Source organism: Falco biarmicus, chromosome 1, assembly GCF_023638135.1.
Source record: "Falco biarmicus isolate bFalBia1 chromosome 1, bFalBia1.pri, whole genome shotgun sequence".
NCBI lineage: Eukaryota > Metazoa > Chordata > Aves > Falconiformes > Falconidae > Falco > Falco biarmicus.
In genome coordinates, this window is record NC_079288.1 from 112,256,055 (window position 1) to 112,279,816 (window position 23,762).

The 23,762-nt window shown below is 39.5% G+C and overlaps 1 protein-coding gene across 1 annotated transcript; it reads right to left on the bottom strand.

Moving 5' to 3' along the window:
- Positions 1–808: 808 nt before the first annotated feature.
- Positions 809–12,110, bottom strand: TMEM184C (transmembrane protein 184C). Its single transcript, XM_056361330.1, has 10 exons — positions 11,717–12,110; positions 10,168–10,298; positions 10,034–10,070; positions 7,909–8,114; positions 7,042–7,116; positions 6,115–6,208; positions 4,568–4,680; positions 3,797–3,896; positions 3,131–3,302; positions 809–2,663 (listed from the first exon to the last, which is right to left on the bottom strand). Exons 1-10 carry the CDS (start codon positions 11,831–11,833, stop codon positions 2,371–2,373), a joined length of 1,338 nt encoding a protein of 445 aa, XP_056217305.1. The 5' UTR covers positions 11,834–12,110; the 3' UTR covers positions 809–2,370.
- Between the last annotated feature and the right edge of the window lie 11,652 nt (positions 12,111–23,762).

The following is a 23,762-nucleotide window of genomic DNA, read 5'->3' on the forward strand; positions in this document are numbered from 1 at the left end:
TTGTTTCTCAAACATAATATGAACTTGAAAGGTCATGCTGTGGAGTACTAATTGTTGTAGTTTCCAGAAGACAGCAATCTTTTGATGACACCTACCCTATTATTTTAGAAATTCAGTAGTAATCTTTAATGGAAAGGTATGATCCTGTAAGCTACTGCAATGAAAAAATAAGTTTTCTCACAGAAAAATAAAATAATGCAGGAATATGTGCACACACAATAACTGAGGAACAATAAAATAACTCAGTAGGTTTCCAGAAACACTGTGAAAGAAGCAACCAAGACACTTCACTAGCTCTTTTCCTATCAAAACCCACCCTCTGTACCTTACCCAAGTTTTACACCAAACTTCAAGTATTACACCAACTTCAAGTATTAAAAAAAAATCTCCAGTGTGAGGTTTTTGAAAAACTAAAGCACAGTAGCTACTTAGCTTCCAGCAGCTCTGATCCTTGAGCTAATAGTTCTACCGCTATCACTTTTTACCTGTATACATGCAGGAAAGCGGGTTATTTCTAGTAGTGGCTACAGTGGCCCCTGAAGTCCCCAGATGTTGTTTCTTTTTAGATCATGGCTATTACATGGCTATAAAGATACCTGGAGTCAAGCACAGGAAAGTAGATTCTGATTCTTCATAAGCACAGACAAGAACTTTTCCTTTTTCAGTAACAAGCCTTAACATCCTGAAAGCACAAACCTGCATACTAGTTATACTTAAGATCCCCTTCTTCCAAGAAGAGGATGGTTGTATTCATGTGTCATTCACACTCTTAAATTACTGTCGCAGTAAATCAAATTGAAAGAAGATAAACAGTTTAAATAAAATCTTTAATTGCTTATTTACAAAGGCAATGACTTGGCAAATTGAACATTATGATTTGCACTTTCTCACTAACTTCAGATACAAGTACATAGTCAACTATAAAATATGCAGCCTAGTGAATAAGGCGCAATATGTACATCACACTAGTACTGCAAAAAAAAAACAAACAAACCAAAAACAAAAAAGAAAAAGCACTTAAGATGAATTTACTGTGACAGCCAGAAGTAAGCTAAACATCCTGTAAATGCTAACAATACTGAAAAAGAAACTTCAAACATCATTTAAAAGGTCACTGCTCTAGGGTTTTTTTCTTTGTCAGATTGCAGACATGCAATAGTAGTAAAAATCTCGTAGTGGAATGAAAACAATACCCCTCCGATTTTGTCAGATTTTGCAAAACAACATTTTGCAACAAGTGTACTTCTTGGTCTGAAATCTAATGCTAGTAACTCCAGTATCAGACTAGCTACTGAGTTTTACCGTAGCAAAGGTCTTTTCTGGCATGGTGGAAGGAAAAAACCAAACCCAACCAAAAAACTATTACATTTGAATCCAGGCTATACTAGAAGCATATACAATAATCACACACACACACAACTTTATGGATACAAATTACTAGACACATTGCCAAGATACCCTGCTTTAACAGCTTAAAAAAAACCCCTTAAGTGTTAAAGAATTTATTGCAGCCCAAAATAAAGAAAACTGTTTTGTTTTCTACTTCCTTTTTGACAACTTTTCTTCCCCCCTCCCCTGTATTTTAAGGTAGTAACCATTATTCTTATTTTAAAAGGATAGGAAAAAGCTAGTCAAGTGTGAGGTATTAGTCCAAAACCTATCATCCTGGCTCTCTCTTCTGAATGTAAAACACAAACATTATGAGCTACAAGGACAACAGATACATCAACCATATGTTCTAGGCATGGAATTTTATAGCAAGGCCTGTAGGGAATGCTTTCTATGTATAGATTCTTTACTGATGTTCTGTAATAATTACCTTCCTGAAGGGGTTTTACTGAGCTATGCAGGAAAAGGAAGAAGATGACATCTGTACAGAAGTTACCGTTTCGTCCACACTCCATTCAACATTGGGGTATGGAAGTTACCATCATTAAGAACACAATCAAAGCTAACACAAACACTTTTTGCTACTGCACTCCTTTAATTACATTCTTGAAATTAAGTTTTCCCATTGCTAGTAGTACACTTACACTTTAGAAAAGCAGAGTATTTTTTCAAATGTTTCTTTTGTATTAGTAAAAGTCAGTGTAATTTTGATATGATGTGTGTTTAGCCATTTAAGGAGTTTATTCTTAAATCTATGCAGAAACCTTTACAGTGTGCGTGGTTTATATTCACGGGATACTCACAGGCACTCACATCCATCATAGATTCAGAATTCAGATGTCAGTTACAGCCATATCCTCTTCCTGTCTGCACAGTAGCTTTTCCAACTTTTTCAACTTTCATCACCAACAGTACACGTCAACAGAACGTGTACGGCAAGTATGCAAGAGAATCCTTGACACGTTCAAGGAAAAGGTGAGCCTAACTTTTATCCAAAGATTTCTCTGATAAATTGTGCTCTAGTTCAGGGGATTCCTCAGCGTCTCGGATAGCAGAATTGTTACAAATACCATCAACTGCAGGGGCTGTTGTTGGTGTTGTGAGAGGGGTCACAGTGTGTCCAAACCCCTGATAATGACCCATGGGCGAAGATGGCATTGAAGAAGCATCAGAAATTGGGTCTTGAGTAGATGAAGACAGTAAACTTGTATGCTCATTCTGTTCATGATCCTCAGCAAAAAACATTTTCCTTGGCTGGCCCAAAACTGTCCTTCCTAGAATTATACCAAATTAAAATACTTTTTAACACTTCCAACACTACACCAAGGTCTTTGAACACATCAACTCCAAAGCAGGCATTAGACATTAGAAGACAAGCCTTTGTTTTCCAACAGCTTCACATGGCTATTGTTAGCTTTAATGAATAAAAAGATGCTCTTTCATTTAAAAAAAACAACCAAACAAAACCCAAAAAGGGCATTCCTTTCTTCTACCAAACATACCTGAAGCTTTCCCTGAGATTCATTTATTTAAAAGAAAAATTAAAAGCTAGACTAAATCAGCCAGGATTACTGGTAAGAACAAAGTGCCAGATAAGCCATGAAATCTTCTAGGGATGCAGCTGCCACTGATTTGTTACAGAATGTTCTCAAGGTACTACACAGAGATAGATAATAGTGCAAAATGATGCTGGAAATACATGTGCTGGTAACAGATCATACAAATCCTGTCCGTTACTTACCAACGTTTCGAACCTGTTCTGATATATCTGCCCTTATATCAGAAATATCCCACATTGCAAGAAAAGAGTCAAAGCATGACCCTTCTTCAGCTTCTTGAACGTAAGGTTTATAGGAAAAACTGTAGTGATGCGCAATAGCAGCCAGGAACATCTCAACACAAATGATAAAATCCTGCAATAAGAGAGAGATTTGACGTCATACTTAACATTCATAACCGGAGAAAAATAGTTCCTGGGTTTCTTCTACAACTGAAAGATTGCAGTTGCCTTGTGATACTGGCTGGCATCAGCCATGTTTCCACGAGAGGCAGGTCTTTCTTGGCAGGCTTCAGAAAGCTGTGAGTACTACAGACATGCTGGAACCAGTCCCTGCCTGACGGACGGACTTGCTGCAAGCAATGTCAACAAGCAGCAGCTCTACAATGAATTCTTGCAAGAACATCCAACACAAGTGTTTAACTGGGGCACATTCCTTCTGCCCAACGCATGCATATAGAAGTGTTGAGCATAAAACTCACTTGGGGTGACTGAATGAAACTTAGTACTGAATTTAAGTTGGGCTAATCTAGCCCGTGTTTATTAAAGCCAGTATGACAGCATTTGCCCGACATCAGCTGTCATCTTACATATAGCTATTCCTCCTAAGAAATAACTGTCTGCTCCTACCTGTAGGCCTGTAGCCACAGCTTCCACACTTTGCCATTCCCAGGTGTGTTTCTCAGAAATAACGCCAACTTTCACCAACAATGCAATAAGCACAGCTTGCCTATAAAGAACTTCTATTATTATTATTGTAACAGTAGTGCCAAAAATACCTGCAAGCAGATCTGGTAAACAAGGTCTATTCATATGTGTACATAGGAGGAATCTTATAAAAAACCTTACTGTTTATATATTTAGACTCTGAGAGGAAGAAAACAGATTTAGAAAGAGACCTCATTCATCCACAGTCCTAAAGACCAACAGAGAACATGACCAAAGAAGAGTCTGTTGTTCCAGTTAGTTATAAGAGCATGTTGCTTCTCTTTCAGAGTATTACTGCACCCCGCAATGTTCAGATAGTCAAATGCACTCACACACTAGCAGCTAAGTGCAAGCAATGCTTAAATTATAATTTATAGTTAACTTACAGTAACATTTTGAAAAAGTTAACGTAATTTTTACTTGAAAAAGTAAAAAGAATTCTCAAGTAACTTCAAATGAAGATTCTAAAATTATGTTCTTGAGAATCATCTTATAAAATATCAAGTCTAAAAAATAATCTCAAGTGAACAAGACTGCTCTATCCAATGTATTAGTACCCTTTTCCCTTCACAGCACTTCACTAAGATTATGGGTGGATTTTGAGGCCTCTAACCTCAGCAAAAAATCCAGCCTTTTTAGCTATTTTATGATCCAACCCAAGAGCAAGAAGTAAGGAGTAATTAATTCACTTACCAGAAAGAAACAAAAACTACCATCTTCACACAAAGGAACTTGCCAACAGGTTGGATAGGGTTCAGTTCTTCACGTAATACTTTGTAAAACAGCACCAGACAATACATAGCAAACTGGCAAGGAAAAGAAAAAAGAAGAAAAGCTTTAAAATCCTTGTTTATTTTGCGAAGGAATTGTTTTACCACATTTCTTCAGTTAAAAAAATATATCACAGTACAATACAAACTTAAAAAGCTATCTATTTTAACAGAAAGGCTCTCTATTTATAAAATCTTTGCCTTACTGTGTTAAAGAAGGCTACCCCCCGCCCCTGAAATTGAATTTCTGAAATGCGTGGTATTGGGAGACAGAGGCTGACAGGTCATCTGTCTATTTACACACTAAAGCAAAGCCTAGCAAGGTCCATAAAATATTCTCAATGCCAAGCACATCTCTAGGGAAAGCAGCGTAAAAAGCACGTGCTCTTTCAGGCTCCTGTTAAGAGCACCTTTTATGATGTTGCCTTTTTATGAGAGATGAGGCAACGAATGCAACCTTCACTGCAAATCTGAACGAGTTTCCTATTAATGAGAACAGCAAGCAACTGATCTAATGTATTAGCCAAGCCTAAGGAATTTTCCTCCCCTTTTCACGCGCGTTCTCCTAGCCTCTTACTGCTAGGTTTCTTTAAGCAATCATGTCAACCAGAACATGCAGAAGTATGTGCTGATGCTGGGACTGTTGTCACAGCAGAAAGTAGCTGCAGCTCCTTCTGTAACAGTCACCCATCCAACACAGGGGTGGGCAGCAGTAGGAGGAGGACACCCTTTCCGGATACTATGTCACGCTGTTTCTGACTCCTGCTGCTGTTGCCAGAAGAAAGAAGCTTGGAGACTAGCAGGCTAAGCCGTAAGGAGCCAGAGCTGCTGCTCTCTCCTCTTGCAATAGCTCATGGTGTCATATGCCCTAGGTGAAGCAGAAAATGATTCCTCTGCACTTCCTCTGCATTCCCAGCAAGTCACCAAGAGCAATCCCTGACCTCCAAAATTAAGCTTTCAAGTCTAGGGGCTGACATCTTACCCTTACCCCACCATCATATGGCTGCTGAACCAACAAGACGAGGTGTTAGGCAGGCCAGAATCTCAGCACCATTTCCATTTTTTGTCAGCGTTCTTACCACCAGCTTTCCAACACTGTATTTTTAACTCAGCCACTGCTGATTCTTTGTATGTGTGCTGGGATGAAGCTACAGGGGTGAGTGAAGTCAACTCTTCTGCAGAGGGGCAAGTGTGCAGCTCTAACATGCCTAGGCCATACCACTGCACCCATGAAATAGTTTGGGGTAGAGAAGTAGGACACTATTGCTTTATAGAGCTTTGTAGTAAAAATAAAAAGTTTTAGATCATCTGTAGTATTTAACAGATAGTAACTTTAACTTACAGTAGGAAATATTCTATCCATGAGTTACCAGACATTAATACAATTACTGTCAATAGTTAACATAGAAGATTCACGTAACACTAATACGATGAGTTAAAAGAACAGAAAGATGTACTCTTGATACTCACTAGCTGTGACATATTGTTAAGTATAACCAAGTAAGTCCAAGCATTGTTGAAGCTGAAGTTTCCTTCATCATACACTCCCACTAGTTCACAAATTCTGAAAGAATTCAGAGTTAATCATTATGTAGTAAAAGATCACTTCCTTGAAATGCTAACTCTTCCTTATATCGATCAACTGTTAGAATCCAAAAATCCCTTTTGGTACTCAAATATGGGCACTGGGGAGTCTGCACAAGAATCAGTTTCCAACACCTTTCCATAGAAGAAATAGCGCTTGAATGCAGGGTTAACATATCCCATTGCTGAATTAATTCAACAATTAAACATTTTTTTTAAGCTGTTTTGCTTTTAACTGTTAGAACACATACAGCTAATACTTATATGGATATCCTTTGTGAATAGCAACTTTGTCCACAGTCTATCAACACAAAGTTCATGAAATCAAGCTTTCAGCATCAATATGCACAACTGCCTGCTTTTCCTTTACAACAGGTTATATGGTATGTATGAAGGCACAGTCAGGCCTCTCACATGCAAAATCTAATAAAATTTTGAAAGTTACATGAAACTGGACTTTAAAAATACCGATTTGCTGAAACCAATGAGAAAAGGGAGGAGGAAAAAAAAAAGACCAAAACCAAAGAGATCACAAAAAATATCTTTCCCATATAAACAGTACTTTACATTCTCTCCCCTGCTTTCAGCAGCAGGCATTAAGTATTTATTATTTCAATTCTGCAAATAGTCATTCACTATAGAGAAGTCATAAAGAAATCATAGGTTGATTCAAATTGCCAGGACGCATTTAGCATGTAACACAACGAGTCTGCTTTCAAACTGCCTTGATTCAACACAAAGGGCACGAAAATTCTTTCCAGTGTAACTCAAAATTACATCCTGATGATCAATATTATTTATGAGCATACTTACAAAGCAATAATGGTAGTAAATGGTCTGACAACAGTGTACTGCAAAACACCCAGTTTACATCTAAATAATAAAACTCTGCAAGAGAAACACAAAATTCATTGAACAAGGGTTTAAAGACAATTCACATATGGAATTTTCCTGTTCTCAGTAGTTCCACTAAACTATATTTTTATTTCATGGTAATTTCAGCTTCTTCTTCCAGGACTTCAGATGCTTCAGTATATAGTGTGTATATATGCAATACACAAAAGACCTAGACTTCTATACACTATGTATATAAGAAAATACTCGATTCACCTATTCTAGCCATGGAAAGCTTCTGGTCAGGCTGAACAAAGGGAACACAATTTTCACTGTGTCTGAAGATGTTTAAGGATGACTTACATTCAGAGTTTCTCTTTAACATTTTAAACAGCTTTATCAAAATCTCTTAAGAAAGATGCTTAATCAGATTAAGCACACAGAAGCAAATAGTTCAAGGGCATATGGCCTTTCGTCCTTCACCTGTGGAAGTAAAAGCAATAGGCTATGTGGTCTACGAGGAATTCTACACAAGGTTTTTGGCAAATATATAACAGCAAGGAGTAAAACTCAAGGAGACCTTTTTCCAGTATTTTTCAAAAAGTTTCCTTTAGCACCACCTGAGTCAATGCAGGTTAGTAACTAAGCGCGATTTATAGGATGTTTCACAGCTAGATGAAAACGTCCACAGCTGCTTTCAGGAGGGATTCATATTTGACAAAATGTGTGCAAACCATAAACTGACTCTGCCAAGCGACAACAATTATAGTATGCAATACGGAAACAAAATGTTTATATCTGATTAGACAGCTTAAAATTTTAAGATGCCATCATATATATACTCACTCTCCCATAGCCCATGATGGACAACAACATAGAGGCGGCAGATGTCTCTGCTGATCTTTCGCTTCTATTATTAATACGAGGTTTGGATACCGGTTGGTTAGATAATTTGAAAGAAAAACCATAAAATTATAGATGACATAAGCTTCATAGCATTCTCGACATGTATCCACATATATTGCAATGTTGGGGTATTTCAAAGCTATCCACTGTAAGAAGAGAGGTACACAAGAGGTTATATGCAAGAAACACAAAAGTAATTCCAATGACAACACTGGCTGGCTAGTTCAGCAAGCAATACTTTATTAAACAGCAGGCACTAATTAAACAGGGCTTGAAGCATTTAGCTAATAAGAGTGTAACGCTACAGTTAGAAAATAACATTCTTTAAAAATACAAGTAGAACTTCAGCTTGCATCTCTGCAGCTTTAAATGCAAGCATGCTTGAAGTACTGTGCAAGAGATGCTCTGTATCTGACCACACAATTCAGTCTTTCATGTAAAAGTTAACTAAGTAGACTGTTCCTTACAGATAACCTACTCCTGTTAAGAGGAGACATGGTAGAAGTGTTTCCTGAAATTCACATATTCATTGTCAATACAGGTTTGAGAACTAAGTTTTTAGTCCCTCAGTATAAAGTTGATTTATTACGTTATCTATGTGTAAATGTTTCTTCTGGCACATTTGCAAAATATAGAACAAAGCAGCAGATTAGCCTTGAAGTGATAATCATCCCTCTAAACCAGAATTTCAGACAGAAAAGTGATTTTTTTTGCAAAACTGTGATTATGGACCAGCTGCCAGAGCTTTCAATTTTTGAGTATCACACTGCTGTCCCACTGTTCAGTACAACCTGTCTTACTGGGTCTTCATGGTTTCATTTTTCTGGGGGTTGGGGGAGGTTAAATAGAGGCAGGTTTTTTGAGTTTACTTTGCTTCCCTAGGCTGCAGTGGAGTGAATGTTGTGCCTTCTCTGACCTTCTTATTAGAACTACAGGAAGATGCTTCACATCCTCATCAAGTTAAGAAATACTAGAGGTCACAGATGCTGCAACACCTTCATGGAAGATGTAATATTCCATCTAGTAAACTGAAAATACAGTATTTGAACCTGAGACCTTTATGTTCAGCTCAGATTAAGCACTTCAGAAAAATACCATATATGCAGCAAAGGCCATAAGATCCAGGAGTCTGGGGAAGTATTTCAATATGCCAGAAATGTCTCCGAATGCCTCGGTAGAGCTCATTTAATTAGCAGGTAATTTTCTTCCAAAGGAAAACTGTGTATTTGAAATTGAAGTATCAACCTGAGTTAGTTGATATTCCCTATAAGAAACAGGTAATATTCTTTTTTTGCCCACTCTCCTTCACTCTCAGATACTCCAAATCCCAGTCTTTCAAAAAAACCCCCAAAAATATGTAAAAAAACCCGTAAGGGTGACATTTCATAAACACTCAAAAAGATGGGAGAAAAATCAAAGGAGAAGTTCCAGGAAAGCTGTCTTTTATGGGGGAAACGGAAGTATTTGCAATGTCAAGAAGGGATGTCAACAGGTAAACACACACGCTGTACAGTCCACAGGTTTAGCATGTTGCTTAAGCTCTTGCCCGAAATAATCTCCACAGATGATGTATTTACATGAAACATTATCTGGTATGGCCAATAGAATCTATCACATGAAAGTATTCAGAAGTGGATTTTTTGTGGGATCTTATCCTTTGCCCCCTAAAGCAAAAAGGAAGAATTTTAGCACTAAGCATAACTTGGGAAAGAAAAAGGCACTGCATATTGATACAGTACTTGGATCTGTCTGGTTTCCAGTTCAGCTGTTAGTGAAGATGGAAGGACCAAAAGCAGGCTCTTGTCATACCCCTTTCCACATCTGCCGTAAAGAACACTCAAGGAGAGGGTTAAGAAAGGTTAACAAAAGCAATCCCACAAGCTCCACAAGAAGAATGTAATACTGGTAGAACTATTCTTCTGACATAATCCATAAACAGGAATGCCCAGAAATTTCTAGGACTACGACTCTCCATGCAGCAGAGTTTCTGCTGTGACACTTGTTTTCCCTCACTCCCACAGCAAACAGAATTTTTTTGAGCTGTTAACAGTAAGAGAACACTTACACTGTCTAAACTGTAAATCGGCACCATCCATAGAATCCTGTTACAATAACAAAAGAACATTTAATATTACTACAAGTATTTTTAGTCTGAATGAAATTCAACATTCGTAGCACAGGTAAAATGAGAAATGTTACCTTATTATTGGTTTCTGTAATTCAGGTTGAGTATAATGGACTAAGTGTTGTAGTATTCCCCACAGAGATATTGGTATCGTCATCAATAGAAATATCCCAGCGATAAACCATGCCTTGGTATGAATTCCCACCTTGCAATGAAAAAGAACGCAAGTTTCAGTAGTCATACTTTAAAGTTTTACTAGTATAGCAAGAAAAAAACCCTTATCTTTTTTTTCTGTGAATAAAGTTTTAAGATGGACATTAAGTACATAGCCTAATACTAAGTTTAGTTTTTCTAAGTCTCCTTTTCAAATACACAAAACCCTAAAGTCTCGCTTGCAATCTGTTGATGTGGCTTTGAGTAAAACTTAAAATTCTCCAAAGAAAAAGAGAAGAAATCTTGCAGAACCAACAAAAACATCACCAATAAACATAAAACATTCTACAAAAAACATAGTCATGCTCACTGTTAATTTACTGAAAGACACAACGGAGTCCTCCTAGATTTAGGTCCAGAACTTGTCTCAGTTCAGTGCTTTATTACAAAGTTTCTGAAAGCTTGTGGATTTAAAGTATTTTCAGCTTTAAAATCACGTAGCAACTAGTAATCAATTTCAACTAGTTTCAATCAATCTGGAATACATAAGCACATACGTATCTAAATATATAATGCCTGCTGAAACAAAGGGCTACCGTTTTAAACCAAAGCTCTCTAAAAAACAGCTGAAATAATAATCCTAAGTGCCAAAATCTGAGAAACAGACTCAAGTGGGTTTTTTGTTGAGAATTTCTTCTGGTCCCCTACCGTACATCAACATCCTGTGCCTTTTGTTGCTTTCCAGTCCAAAGTTCACCTCTGAGCAGCTTCTCTACCAGTATCAGATGTAGCAACTTTGAAACGTCCAGTATTACTTCAACAGAAATATCCACTATGCCCAACATACAAAGGCATTAGAAAACGATTTCAAAATCGGGAGTTTAAAATACACTCAAGGCAGACTTTACAGCTGCTAAGCACTTAAAACTAACCTCGGAAAAGCTCACCTGTAATGGAACAAGCCTGTATTCAATTGGACAAGGTATATATTAAGGTTAAAACTTGTTATTACAAAAGTAATGCTATCACGTGTGTGTGTAATTAGTGAATGACATACTACGGTGCCATCAGCACGAAAAAAAAAGCTGCTCTATCTACCACCTCTTCTCCCTCAGGAGCCAGGATTACCTGAAGTACCAGGTTACGAACGCCAGTATCACTCCAAGGCGTCAAAACCTAAGTTCTGGGCAGGGCAGCACCTACAGACACTCACTCCAGCGTCCCCAGCATCGCATCCACCGGGCAAACACCGGCTATTACTGAACCGGCAGGAGGAGCAGGCCCGTCCCGCCCCGCCTGGCCCGGGCCGTGCGGTAACACGGTAACGGCGCCCCGCGGCACGGCCCAGCTCCCCGTGCCGGGTCGCTACCCGGGGCCGAAGCCCGCTCCAGGCACCTAGAGGCGTCCAACCCCCGCTCCGCCGCCGGGCTGACGCCCCCCCGGCCCAGCCCGCCGCGGCCCGTCCCTCACCTCCAGCTTCTGCAGCTCCCAGACGCAGAGCGGCACCACCACCAGCAGCCCTACGATGTACAGCAGCACCACCAGCGGCCGGATCCACCGCCGCCAGTTCCCGCAGGTGCACGGCATGGCCGCGCCGCCGCCGCCCCGCCGGCCACAGCGCCACCGACACTCCTCACACCGAGGCGGGGCCCGCGGCGCCTCAGCGGGCCGCCGCCGGGCCCGGCAGCCCCCGCGGGGCGCGCATCACCGGCGGGGCCGCCTGCGCACCCCGCCGGCTCGCATCAGCTTCCGCCTGCGCTCCGCCCCGCGCCCCACCGTCCCCTTCAGCCCAGCCCAGCCCGGCCCGGCCCGGCCCGGCTCGGCACGTGCCCTACGCGCCGCGGGGCGCCTGGCGCGGTGCTGCCTTAACCCGGCACGGCCCGACTCGCCTCGGCGCCGCCCCGCCCCGCGCACCAGCCTCCAGGGCGCTTCCGCCTGGCACCGCTTCCGGCTGCCCGCCCCAACGTCATCGGCCGCGCCGATTGGCTTCTCGCCCTGCCTATCGCCGCTGCCCCGCCCCGCCCACCACTGAGAGCGCGGCCAGCGCCCGGGCCAGCGGGCGGTAACGGCGTGACCGTGCCCTCTGCGGAAGGGCGCCCTCTGCCGCCTGTGCGCTGCCCCTGCCCCGCTGCAGTGTCTCCCCCTCGCGCAGCGGGCGGGAAGGCAGGTGGGCGCGCAGGGCGTGCGCTTGGCTGAGCTCGCGGCGGGGACCGTTGTTGCGGCTCTGGTAACCGCTCCGCGCGCGCCCAGCCGTGAGGCGATTGCTCGGAGCGAGCCGCGCCGTGCCGAACCACGGGGTGGCCGGGGCTGGAAGGGACCTCCGGAGGTCACCCAGCCCAACCCCTGCCAAAGCAGGGTCACCCAGAGCGGGCTGCACAGGATCACGTCCAGGTGGGTTCTGAGTGTCTCCAGAGAAGGAGACCCCCCGGCCCCTCCGGGCAGCCTGCCCCAGTGCTCTGCCACCCTCACGGTGAAGAAGTTCTTCCTCACGTTCAGATGGAACCTCCTATGTATAAATCCAAAGTTCAAGATTTTTTTTTTTTTAAACCCCCTGTACTTTGGTTCATTGAAGATCATGCACTGGTTTGCTTTTGTTGGGTTGTTTTTTTTTTTTACTTCCCTAAGAGTATCAAACTGAGAGCTGGCTTTTAGTGATGTTTTTGATAAAAGTTCCTGGATCATTTGTAGGACACTTGGGATTTCTTTAGCACTTACTGCCCTAAAAAAAAAAACACCTTGGGGAGAATTTGAGCACTTACAGACTTAAAATCATTGTTTTGAGCTTATCCAGTCTTTTTCTGTCTACTGGTGTTTTGTGTGCTCTCTTGAATTCCAAAGTGGGCATCTTTGCCAGAACAAGCCTGGTCTCTTTATAGTTAGATTTCTTAGAAAAGAAAGCTTAACACAGTTGTGTCATACGGATAATGGCCTGACCTCCCCCGCAGTGAAGTTGAATCTGTTGGCCAGTTTCAGCCAGATTTGAGTCAAGGATCAAAGTCCCAAACTCCAAAATACATTCCTTTAAGTGTTATGAAAGCTGGTAAAGGAGAAAGAGCCAAACTAAGCCTTATCTCAACCCTCCCGAAGGAAAGGATCCTCACTTTACTCAAGCTGCTTATCACAGGCATACTTACTGGGCAGTCACTGTAGATTGCTTTTAATTACTATTTCATTAGAATAACGTTGGACTAGAAAACCTAATAAATCTTTTCAAATTTAAGTCTTTGATTTCCTTTGATGCTGTAGGGGATTGATACACTAGTCTGAACCATGCAAGAAAGGTAATAAGGTTATTAAAATGGGTACCCTTCTCCAGAGTCAGTTGTTACGTAAAGCCATATTGTGAATATGTAAGTAAATACAAATCCCCGAAAAAGGTTAAAAAAGAATGCATTTCTGGAAGTAGTTTGTTTTGAATACTTTCAGAAAGTTTTTCTACAAAAAAAATCAAAAGTAGATTGCTTTTTTACCATGAATCCAAGGCTTTAGGGCAGGGGTCCTCAAACTATAGCCAGCGGGTTGGATACGGCCCCCCAGGGTCCTCAATCCGGCCCCCGGTATTTACAGAATCCCCCCGCTGGGGGTAGGGGGGGAACCAAGCAGCCACAGATGACTGCCTGCCACTTCATCCGCGTGCTGGCCCCCTGTTTAAAAAGTTTGAGAACCCCTGCTTTAGGGTATTTTAATAGTCTAGAAGGAAAGCAGGTTTTCCACCAATTCAAATCAAAATATGTGAGGAAGTAATGCTCAAAGAACTTCGGAAAATGCCAACACTATACTAGAATATGTAAATAAAAGTATCATTCATAGGTGATGTGAAACAATGATTCTGTTCTACTTAGCATTGGTAAGGGCTTAACTGGAAAACTCTGCATGATGTTAAAACCAAAAAAGGATGTGTCTGCTAAGAAGCAACCAGAATGATCAGAAGTTAAAAAAGCAGACACTTTCTGGAAAGACTAAAATAATTGTGTTTAGAGAAGACTTAAAGGAAACATAATAAATGTGTATTTGCTACAAAGATAAGAATTATATTCTGTTATTTTTGATGTAGATAGTGCAAGTGTGCTGAAACTTGGAGGAATTTGTATATACTTAAGCACTGAAATAGATTAGTTTCAGTGGTCTCCACCATTGAAGATCCTTATTGGAAATCTTCCACTTCATGTCCCAGAAATGATTCTGGGTTTTGGTCAGAAGAGGATCTGTTCCGATCTGTGAGGTTCTAGTTTTTCATTACAGAAGCTTGTACTAGGAAAACTTCTTTTTCACTACTCTTGTCTTTTATGAAAACTCAGGGGCACATTCTGTCTCTCTTGTGCAAAGCTTCCATTGTCAAGAACCAATTCTGCTTCTAAAATAACTTCATAGACTAACATGATTTTATAACAGAAATGAATGTGAGTTAATAACAATATGGCCATCAAAACGTAGCATTCATGTGAGCTGATAGTTATATTCTTGTTCCTTAGTCAGGTTTCAGTAACGCAGGAAACAACTGTACGAAGTCTTATCTGCACACAGATTCATGTTCATGAATTTATAATTTTTCGAAGTATTATGCAGTGAAAAAGTCGTAATTGACACATAAGAGAAGGGATCACTTTCGCAAGTGTTGTATGAGTTGTCAGTGAACTAGCATCACTGTGTGTGACTAATTCTATCTTCAGAACACACACAAGCTTCCTTGTTTTCAGCAAGAGGCTACATGTGAACTATTGCTAAAAACCAAATCGACAGAGTTCATCTTCGCTAACTATTAAGGCTTCTAATCTTAAAAAGTAACAAAGCTACTCCCCAGAACTTGGAGATAACAGCTGTACTAGCATAATTCTCCACTACTGGAAAGACTGATGTGAATTATTGTTGATGTCAATCATTATGTACATTCTGCTCTCATGAATTTCAAATTTATTTAAAAGAGACTTATGTCAAAACATAATAAACTGGGATTATTCCTTAGTATATGGAGCCCCATAAATAATTTACTAAATTAAAATGGCAAAGAAAATAGACTATTTTATAATTGTGGTTGGAAAACTATGTGGTATATATTATTCATGAATTATATTTTTATTTATATGCCATTAGTTTCATAGCTTTCCTCATTTTTCCTTCTTACTTTGTATTATGCAGGTGCAGACTTAGTGATAACTGGGCTGTCCATCTTGCCTGTTCAAAATTTCACTGTGGGGTGGACAGTAAGGATTAAACTGAAATTCTCATACAGTGAAAATCACAGATTTCCCCTCTCATACCATGGTGGTATTACTGTCAGCTCTCTGAAGTGCGCATCCAATAGCATACAGCTGATTAGTTCACACTCTGGTGCTTACCCACACTGGCAACCTTTCTAGTGCATTTTTATTTCATTTTATTAAAACTTAATGAGAGTTTAAAACTCAATTTAATTTCTTTTTTTCTTTACATCATCAATTTTCTGTCAGAGGGCTGTCATACGTTCTAAGAAATTGATCTTTGTTTTGGAAGTGCTGCCGTCACATTCTGATTACTTCCTTGTTTCTCTTGTGGATTATAATTGAAGAGAATGGTTGTTGTTGGGATCCAGAAGCATCTGTAACCAGCAGTTTGGGTAGCAACTTAAGATGCAGCTAGTTTGTTTTCGTGGTTATGATTTTTGTGTGTTAGCTAGCCAGGAACTTCTTAGCTATCTACTATCACTAGGCTGTTTGGCATTTTAAAACATGATCTCCTGTTGCAGTGAAGGAGTTAATGGACATCTGTCTTTGCTCGGCAAAGCACTGATATTTTTTTTATTCATTTACTTCATGTATGATGCCTTAAAATATATAAAGCAATGTATCAGGGGTGTGTGTATGAAAGGAATTAGTGAACATGAACTCATCAAGTGTAAATACCCCTCATACACAGCTCCTCAGAAGGGCACATCTGTCATTCCTGTGAAAGAATGGAAAGAATGTGTGCCAAATGTTTGGAAATTTAGCAAGATTATTATGAAGTCTTCTTGCTACTTGGTTCTCAAAGGAAAGATCTCCCTGTACAAAAACATTTCCAAAATTTTATCAGGTATGACTGGCAGTAAAGAACAAACATTTAGATTCAGTTTTAACTGAGGCAGTACACCTCTTTGCTAAAAGTCCGTGCTCCAGATGAAGGGCAAATTAAAATTCACATGTTTTGGGGATGTTTTCTGTAACAGAGAGGACTGTTTGGTATGATTTGTTAAGGAAGCACTTATTTAATGTGACAGTGACAGAGCACCAGAACAGGATGCCCAGAGAGATTGCAGAGTTTCCATCCATGGAGATAGTCAAGACCTGAGTGGACATGGTCCCAGGCAACTAGCTCTGGGTAGTCCTTAGCCCTGCTTGAACAGGAGGGTTGGACAAGATGACCTCCATAGGTCCCTTTCAATCTCAATCATTCTGAGTATGGCATTCACAGGAACAAAATCTATGCCAGAATAATATGGTGGAAAAGATGTCACTGAACACCTCTACAACAAAATTATTCAAATCTGACAAAGATCATATAAAGAAATCACTCTCATACCCCATCACCTGTGAAGAAAGAAAACTGTAATGTAGACAATGACCAGAGGTCCCTTCCAACCACAACTTTTTTCATTAAGCATAAAAATATATTGATTTATAGAAAATAGCGTTACCTGCAAATCATCTTTTCTCTTTAACCTGTTATGTGCCTTTCTTTTGAGAAGTTAGCAGCTTTTTATTGAGAACTCCCTCTGCCACTGTTGAGGTTTTCTTTACAACAAGGATTCCGAGCTCTGGTATGCAAGTTATTTCAGGAAATGATCTGGCCTGGTAGAGAAGCAGGTAGTAGTGTTGCTTAGGTTGTACCTGCTGTTACAGCTACAGTCAATGCTCATTCAGAAAATATTTGTAAAATGTGATCAAACAACCCCCTCTGTCATCTTCTAATCTACCTTGCTGTTACAGCTTTAAAATACACATACCCATCTAGGATTGTTAACTGTTTCAACTGCTGGAACCTCTCTTTTCTTCCACTCCACTTAGAAGGGAATATGTGGTACCTGCATATGTTCCTCAGCATTATTGAGAAGGATGGACTCACCTATGTGGGGCACAGGGACTATTTCTGGGCAAGTTTTCATCTCTATGAAATTAAGACATTAGCATTGTCAGTAACATACCAAACAAGAGTCAAGCAGCAGAAGACCACTAAGCTAAACTAAAAACTGGGGAATTTTTTAACTGAGTTCTGATTTTTGAGCCTTTGGAAAACTCTGTATTAGTAGCAGAATATGTGTTTCTCCCATATAATACGATTTAAAACATTTTAACCATGAACAAAATACCAAAAATATATCAGGCAATAAAATTACCCTAGAATAACTGAGCCAAGAGAGGTAAAGAAATATGTGAACCCCAATATGAGGGAAGAAAACACGGAAGGCTCAACTCCATGATCACTACCTTCCCTCCTTCAAGTTATCAGCTTCTGCTGCAAAAGACTGCTTCCTTCTGATTAATACTGCCACAGCAAGAAGCAGATACTCAGCAGGCAAAAGGTGGAATAGAGTAGAGTAGAGTAGAGTAGAATATTTCAGTTGGAAGTGACCTACAATGATCAAGTAGTTCAACTGCCTGACCACTTCAGGGCTGACCAAAAGTCACAGCATGTTGTTAAGGGCTTTGTCCTAATGCCTCTTAAACACCGACAGGCACAGGGCATCGACCATGTCTCTAGGAAGCCTGTTCCACTGTTTGACCACTCTCTCGGTAAAGAAACGCTTCCTAATGTCCCGTTTAAACCTCCCCTGGCGCAGCTTTGAACCATTCTCACACATCCTATCACTGATAGCAGGGAGAAGAGATCAGTGCCTCCCTGTCCACTTCCCCTCCTCAGGAAGCCATAGAGAACAATGAGGTCACCCCTCAGCCTCCTTTTCTCCAAAGCAGACAAACCCAAAGTCTGTGGTTCCTCATCAGACATGCCTTCCAGCCCTTCCACCAGCAATTCAGCCTATACACCTGTTTATAGGTCTGTTCCTTTAAGAAACAAACATGTTACCTGGTATTTCCTACTGAGAAGATAGGAAATTATAAATATGATAATATCAGATAGTGAGAAATACACTGAAAGGTTTTGCAGCTATGAAAAATTGTGAACTTACCTGGGGAAAAATATCTTCAAGATTTTCTGTATAGGCGTCCCACAGCCCTCCACATAAGAAATAAGTTTAAAATCTCTGAATGGGGCTGTTACAAAATGTTGTTTTAACACAGTTAAGCAGCATTTTATTCCCATTTTCTCAATTGCTGCCTGCTTCCACAGACAGTTATCTGATTATGCTGCATACTTGACTGGGAAAAAAACAAGTTAAGATGCTGTAATAGATTCACTTTTGTAACTAAAATTACAGTTTTATTGACTAGCTAAGTACTTAGTAATATGTATAGCCTTTTACTCATATTTCCCAGGTAAAGCTGCCCAGATGAAACTAAATTAAAAACAGAAAAGTTGGTTTTTCCTATTGGAAAATGAAAAAAAGGACAAACTGCATTACTGTTTGTTGTATGTTCTGCCTAAAAATAGCTAAAATGATACATATTCAGAAGCATGTTTTTTCTTAAAAGGTTTTTACAGCCAATTGTAAAATTTTCCATGTTCCTGAATTATGTCAGTATTATTAGTTGGCATTTTTTTCCAAAATTCCAACTTCATTCTTAGCTGTTCGAAGAAAAGTGCATGTGCTAAAGGATACCGGAATTTATGCAGGTGTGAGTGAGGTATTGTGTAAACCAAATAGCATAGAATAGTATGAGTAACCACTAGGATGTGCTGTCGGCCTAAAATTGACCCCTGGCATTTCAGAGCCTGAAGTTTCAAAATTCTCAAGTGTGATGTAAGCATAAAGCCCTAGTATTCTCACATGGAATTTCAGAAAAGTAATACAAACTATCGGTTTGGAATTGGAAAAGAATGGGTCAATTGAATGATACAAAATTTTTCCTATCATGCAAATATCCTTAGCAAGCATACTTGAAGTGAGCTTGCTAAAGCAGCATGACTGCCATGACCGTATTCGATTTATTGAATATCTAACATTAGAACTTTTATTGCTGAATTATGTGCAGTGTTCCAAGGTGTGATCTCTGTGGTAACACCTCATGTGTCTATCATATGTGCAATGCATGCAACATCTTCACACAAAAAAAATGTGTTCTGTAACAAAATACTTGCGAGCTCAGTCTTCTGCTGCTTTTGTAAATGTAAACTAAGATTTGTGGATTTAAACTGATATACTGAATTACTGGTTGTAAAACAATGTGTATTTATCAAGATGTAGAGTTCTGAAAATTGATACGATGGAAACATTTAAAGCATGTTTGTTAAAGTTTGCAATTTGTCATTTCAGTAATACTGACATGTTTTGTCAGTTTTTATATTTTAATCTAGAAATTTTTTCATATGTTAGGATTTCCAGCACTTGCCACTTCATAGTGGCTAACATACTCTTAAATTGTGTATGTAGAACGTAGATTGATGTAAATGCAAGAGCATTTACAGAAGGATCTGTTTTAACTGTTCAAGCCAAGAATATAATGTGAAGAGGTTGGTAGCTGGCAGTCCTTTCAAGCCGGCAACACTGTTGCAGGCATCCAGAATTACAGAATTTCTTCAGCAAGGAAGGGAGAAAGAATTCTACTGATCTTTTTTTTTTTTTTTTTTTTTTTTTTCTTCTGGATTTTGCATCTGAAAAAAACCAGCAGGAGGGTAAAGTGTTAAAGATTCCTAAAATATTTCAATGTTTATGTAGTATAGACAATGCTGTCACTGGTAGTGATGCAGTGATCTAATAAGCCTTTTCTTTAATTTGAGTAATTGTCTAACTGATGCATCAAGTTTGCATAATATTAAACGTAATATTTCCAATCATTCCCTCTAACACCACTTAAAAACTGAGGTTTACTAAAGATAAGCTTTGATCATGCTTCCTCAGTTATTTACCTATCGGTGTTGCTAACAGTTTACCAGAACTGAAAGGTAGCGCTACAAATTTTTGTGTATGCTTTGAAAAAAAACCCCATAATATAAACCACTTTAAAAGAAAAAGTCCTTTGTCAATTAACACGTCAGCATAATCATTCTTTCTTCTGAAGAGCAAGATTTTCCCTCTTCACTTTCTTCTGAAAGGCGTGAACTGAGTTCTAATCTGAGAGCCAGGAATCCCTCCATTTTAATTCTGATACTGATTTAGTTGTAGCCTATGTCAATTTATAACATTTTTTTTAATATATAAAATGCAAATATTTGTCCAGGGGCAATATGAAGATTAATTACTTAACATTTATAAATCATTCTAAAAATCATAATTATGCAGATATTATGACTGTTTCTGAACAGTTGATTCTAATCTGGGAAGAGGCCCAGAAAAGGACATAAACACCTGATGCTCAAGTCAGGTGGAATTTAGATGCCTTGGGTCAAAACTGCAGTCCTAGAAATGTTCGCACATCTGCCACATAGCCCTGGCGGTGCCTAAGTTTGAGTGGAAGCTCAGGCATCTTTTATTTTGAGGTGCATAGAGTACTCCAGCAGTGCTTGTTTGTGCTCTCAAAGGTACTTATACCTTAACAGGACCAAGCAGCCCGGTAAATAACTCAGGCAAATGCCCAGAAGATGTCCAGAAACAATTCTTCTGTGTTTCTTCCTGGAGAGGGCAGTCCAGTAGGTGAGCTCTAAAAATGCATGGTAGGCCAGGACCCTGCAGCAACAGCTGGCCCCACAGTGGAAAATCTGTTTCCCTTCAGACTGCAGCTCTGTGCTTAGAACAGACAGAAATGTGGATGAGATCCAGGTTCAATTCCCTTGTCTGTCTGAGAGGACTAAGCCCCTCCTTTGGACCATGCTTTAGTCAGCAGGCAGCAGACTTTTTAAAATGTAGGAAGGACTGTCCCATCTTCCTAATAGATATTCACTATTCACCATCAGCATTTAAGCCTTGCAGTTATGGCATATTGGTGAGAAAGAGGAACTGTTGTCAAATTTTACAGAAAATAGAGAAACAGTCAGTCCTGGGTGAGTACAAGAATATTGTAGGAGTTGGGACTAGAAACTAGGACAGATCCAGTGAGTGCCTGTTTGTATTGGTCTGCTCTCCATACAACATCATGACTTACGTGGATGCAAAAACTTTCCTTCATGCACTGAATAAAGTCTAAACTCTGGATTTAGTTATGCAGGCCAGGAATATGAAAATCAGATGATGTGATCCTTAGGAATGCAGTGCTTTGTCTTTTTCTAGATCTGTCCTAGGTTCAGCAATACAGACTTGTCAGATAAAATAGAATGGACAGAATCTCTCTCCCCCTCTCTCTTGCTTTCTTTCTCTATTTCTTTCTGTGCTTGTGGTCAGTTCTTAAAATGACCAGATAAGAAACATAGTCTAAGCCTCATCTCTTTCTGCCAAAGTCGAAGGGAAAAATCCTTGTGATGTTGAAATCAGAACTGGGGTCCAAGTATCAACGGAAGAAGATTTTTTTTGAGAAGTTTCCTGTATAATACCTATTATACCTGAAACTCATGCATTTCTGCTGTAATTTGTCAAAGCTGCTATTTCTGCCAAGTCAGTATTTGTCTTAGTACTTTAAAGAAAGTTAGTTAACAGGTATTTTATAGTGATTTCAATTCAAATTCTCTGAGATGTGGTCTGTTAGGTGGCTGAAAATACTGTTAAAAAGGAAAAAGAAAGAGGCTTTACTTTCCAGAATACATGCATGATTTTGTTTTTATCAATGCTAAAATTTTTGTAACAGCTTGTGCATATGACTAGGCAGTCATCATGGAACAAAATCGTGAAGACAAAGTTTTCAGTTTTTGAGGAATGTAGGTATAAAGAACTTGAAGAGTTGTGAAGATGAAAACAGACTTTGATCCCTGCCAACATGTAAACAGTAATGTGACTGGAAGATAATCTTCACACTAAATACATTTTTACATATCTACAAAGAGATAACTGTTAGTGCGGGAAAAAAAAAAGTTTTCCAATAACGATGAAAAACCATAAACCCAAACCTTTTCCTTCTAAAGCAGCACTGTTGTTTAAATGTGATAATATTAGAGGCTTTTCGGCTTTTCGGGTGCCTGTTACAATTTGCTTGCTTTAGTGCTGCAGCTTAGAAAAATCCATGAAACAGACTGAACCCCCTTTAACTGGGCCTCTGGAAAAAAAAAAAAAAAAAAAAAAAAAAGCTTTTCCATATTTTAAAGTAGCTTTTTAGGCCTCCTGAGTCTTTCTGGCACATCATTCTCAGACCCTTATGGACTGGGATGCTGCCAAACAGCTTTTTTCCCACAAAACTTTAATAAACTTTGAGTGCTGGACAGAAGAGTAGTGCAATTCCCAAAGAGAGATTTCACTGCAGGATTCCAAAATACCTACAATATAGAAACTAGCCTCTGAATGAACCCAGCAATATTTTTCCTTGGTTTTCCTACAATACAAGGAATTCAATTTTGCGTCTTACATTGCCTTAGCACTTTGCCTGTCTTGTTTAAGAAATTTTCTTTTACCAGCAATACAATTCCTAGTATTGTTTTGTAGATCAGATGTGCTTATTCTAATGCAAGTATACTTTGATTTTGCCAGACATTAAACTGTACTTACATTTACTTATAACGACATCAAAATATTTTCTAACTACAAAGTATTTAGACACACATTGCCTAGGAGATGAAACATATTGGAGGAGTCATAAGCCAAATTTAGTTCTTAGTGACTATGGCTAGAGGAAGTGAATCCAAGCAGGTCTGTAGCATTTCTTCAGACTGTTATCCACTGCTAGACCTTGTCAAACTTTAGCATTCCCTGACTTCCATTAGAAACAAGAATATCAGCTGCCATTGAAAACTGAGCTTTCTAAATAATTGCTTTTTTTCCTACACTGTAACACCTGTGCTACTTTGAGTTTAGTGTAAGCTCATTTTGTGTTCCATGTAGGAATAGTTTGTTCTGTGCGTGCTTGAAGTAGTTCAAAGCTAAAGTAACAGGAAATTTCTTCTGATGTACTTTGAAGGAAGTCCATAGGAGGTGGCAAAGAGAGAATCACATCAAAAAGGTTCAAATTAGTCATCTCAGACTCCTATTCAGTGTGCTACAGCTGGTGTTCCAGTTGTGGGGCAGGAATACTAAACTTGATTGTTTCAGTTATTTGTAGTGTTTACACATCAATAAACATAAAGCATTTATACATCAGGGAGACATTATCACAACAGGCTTGGTCCTATTCTCTGAGCCAGCACTCCCAGGTGCATGTGAGCACTCCCATGGATTTGACTGGCAGTTGCTTTCATGTAAGTCAGAACAAAATTTTGAGTCAAATGGATAATTCAGTTCTGAGAGACACTCAGGCAATATCTGAAACAAAAATCCACTCACCCCTTAAGTATGTGGTCTCAGACTAAGTTTCCACTAACTTCCAAGACTTCCAAGAATCCAGTTTAGCATGTAAAACAGCAGTTGCCTATTTCAGTGTGAGTTTTGCTA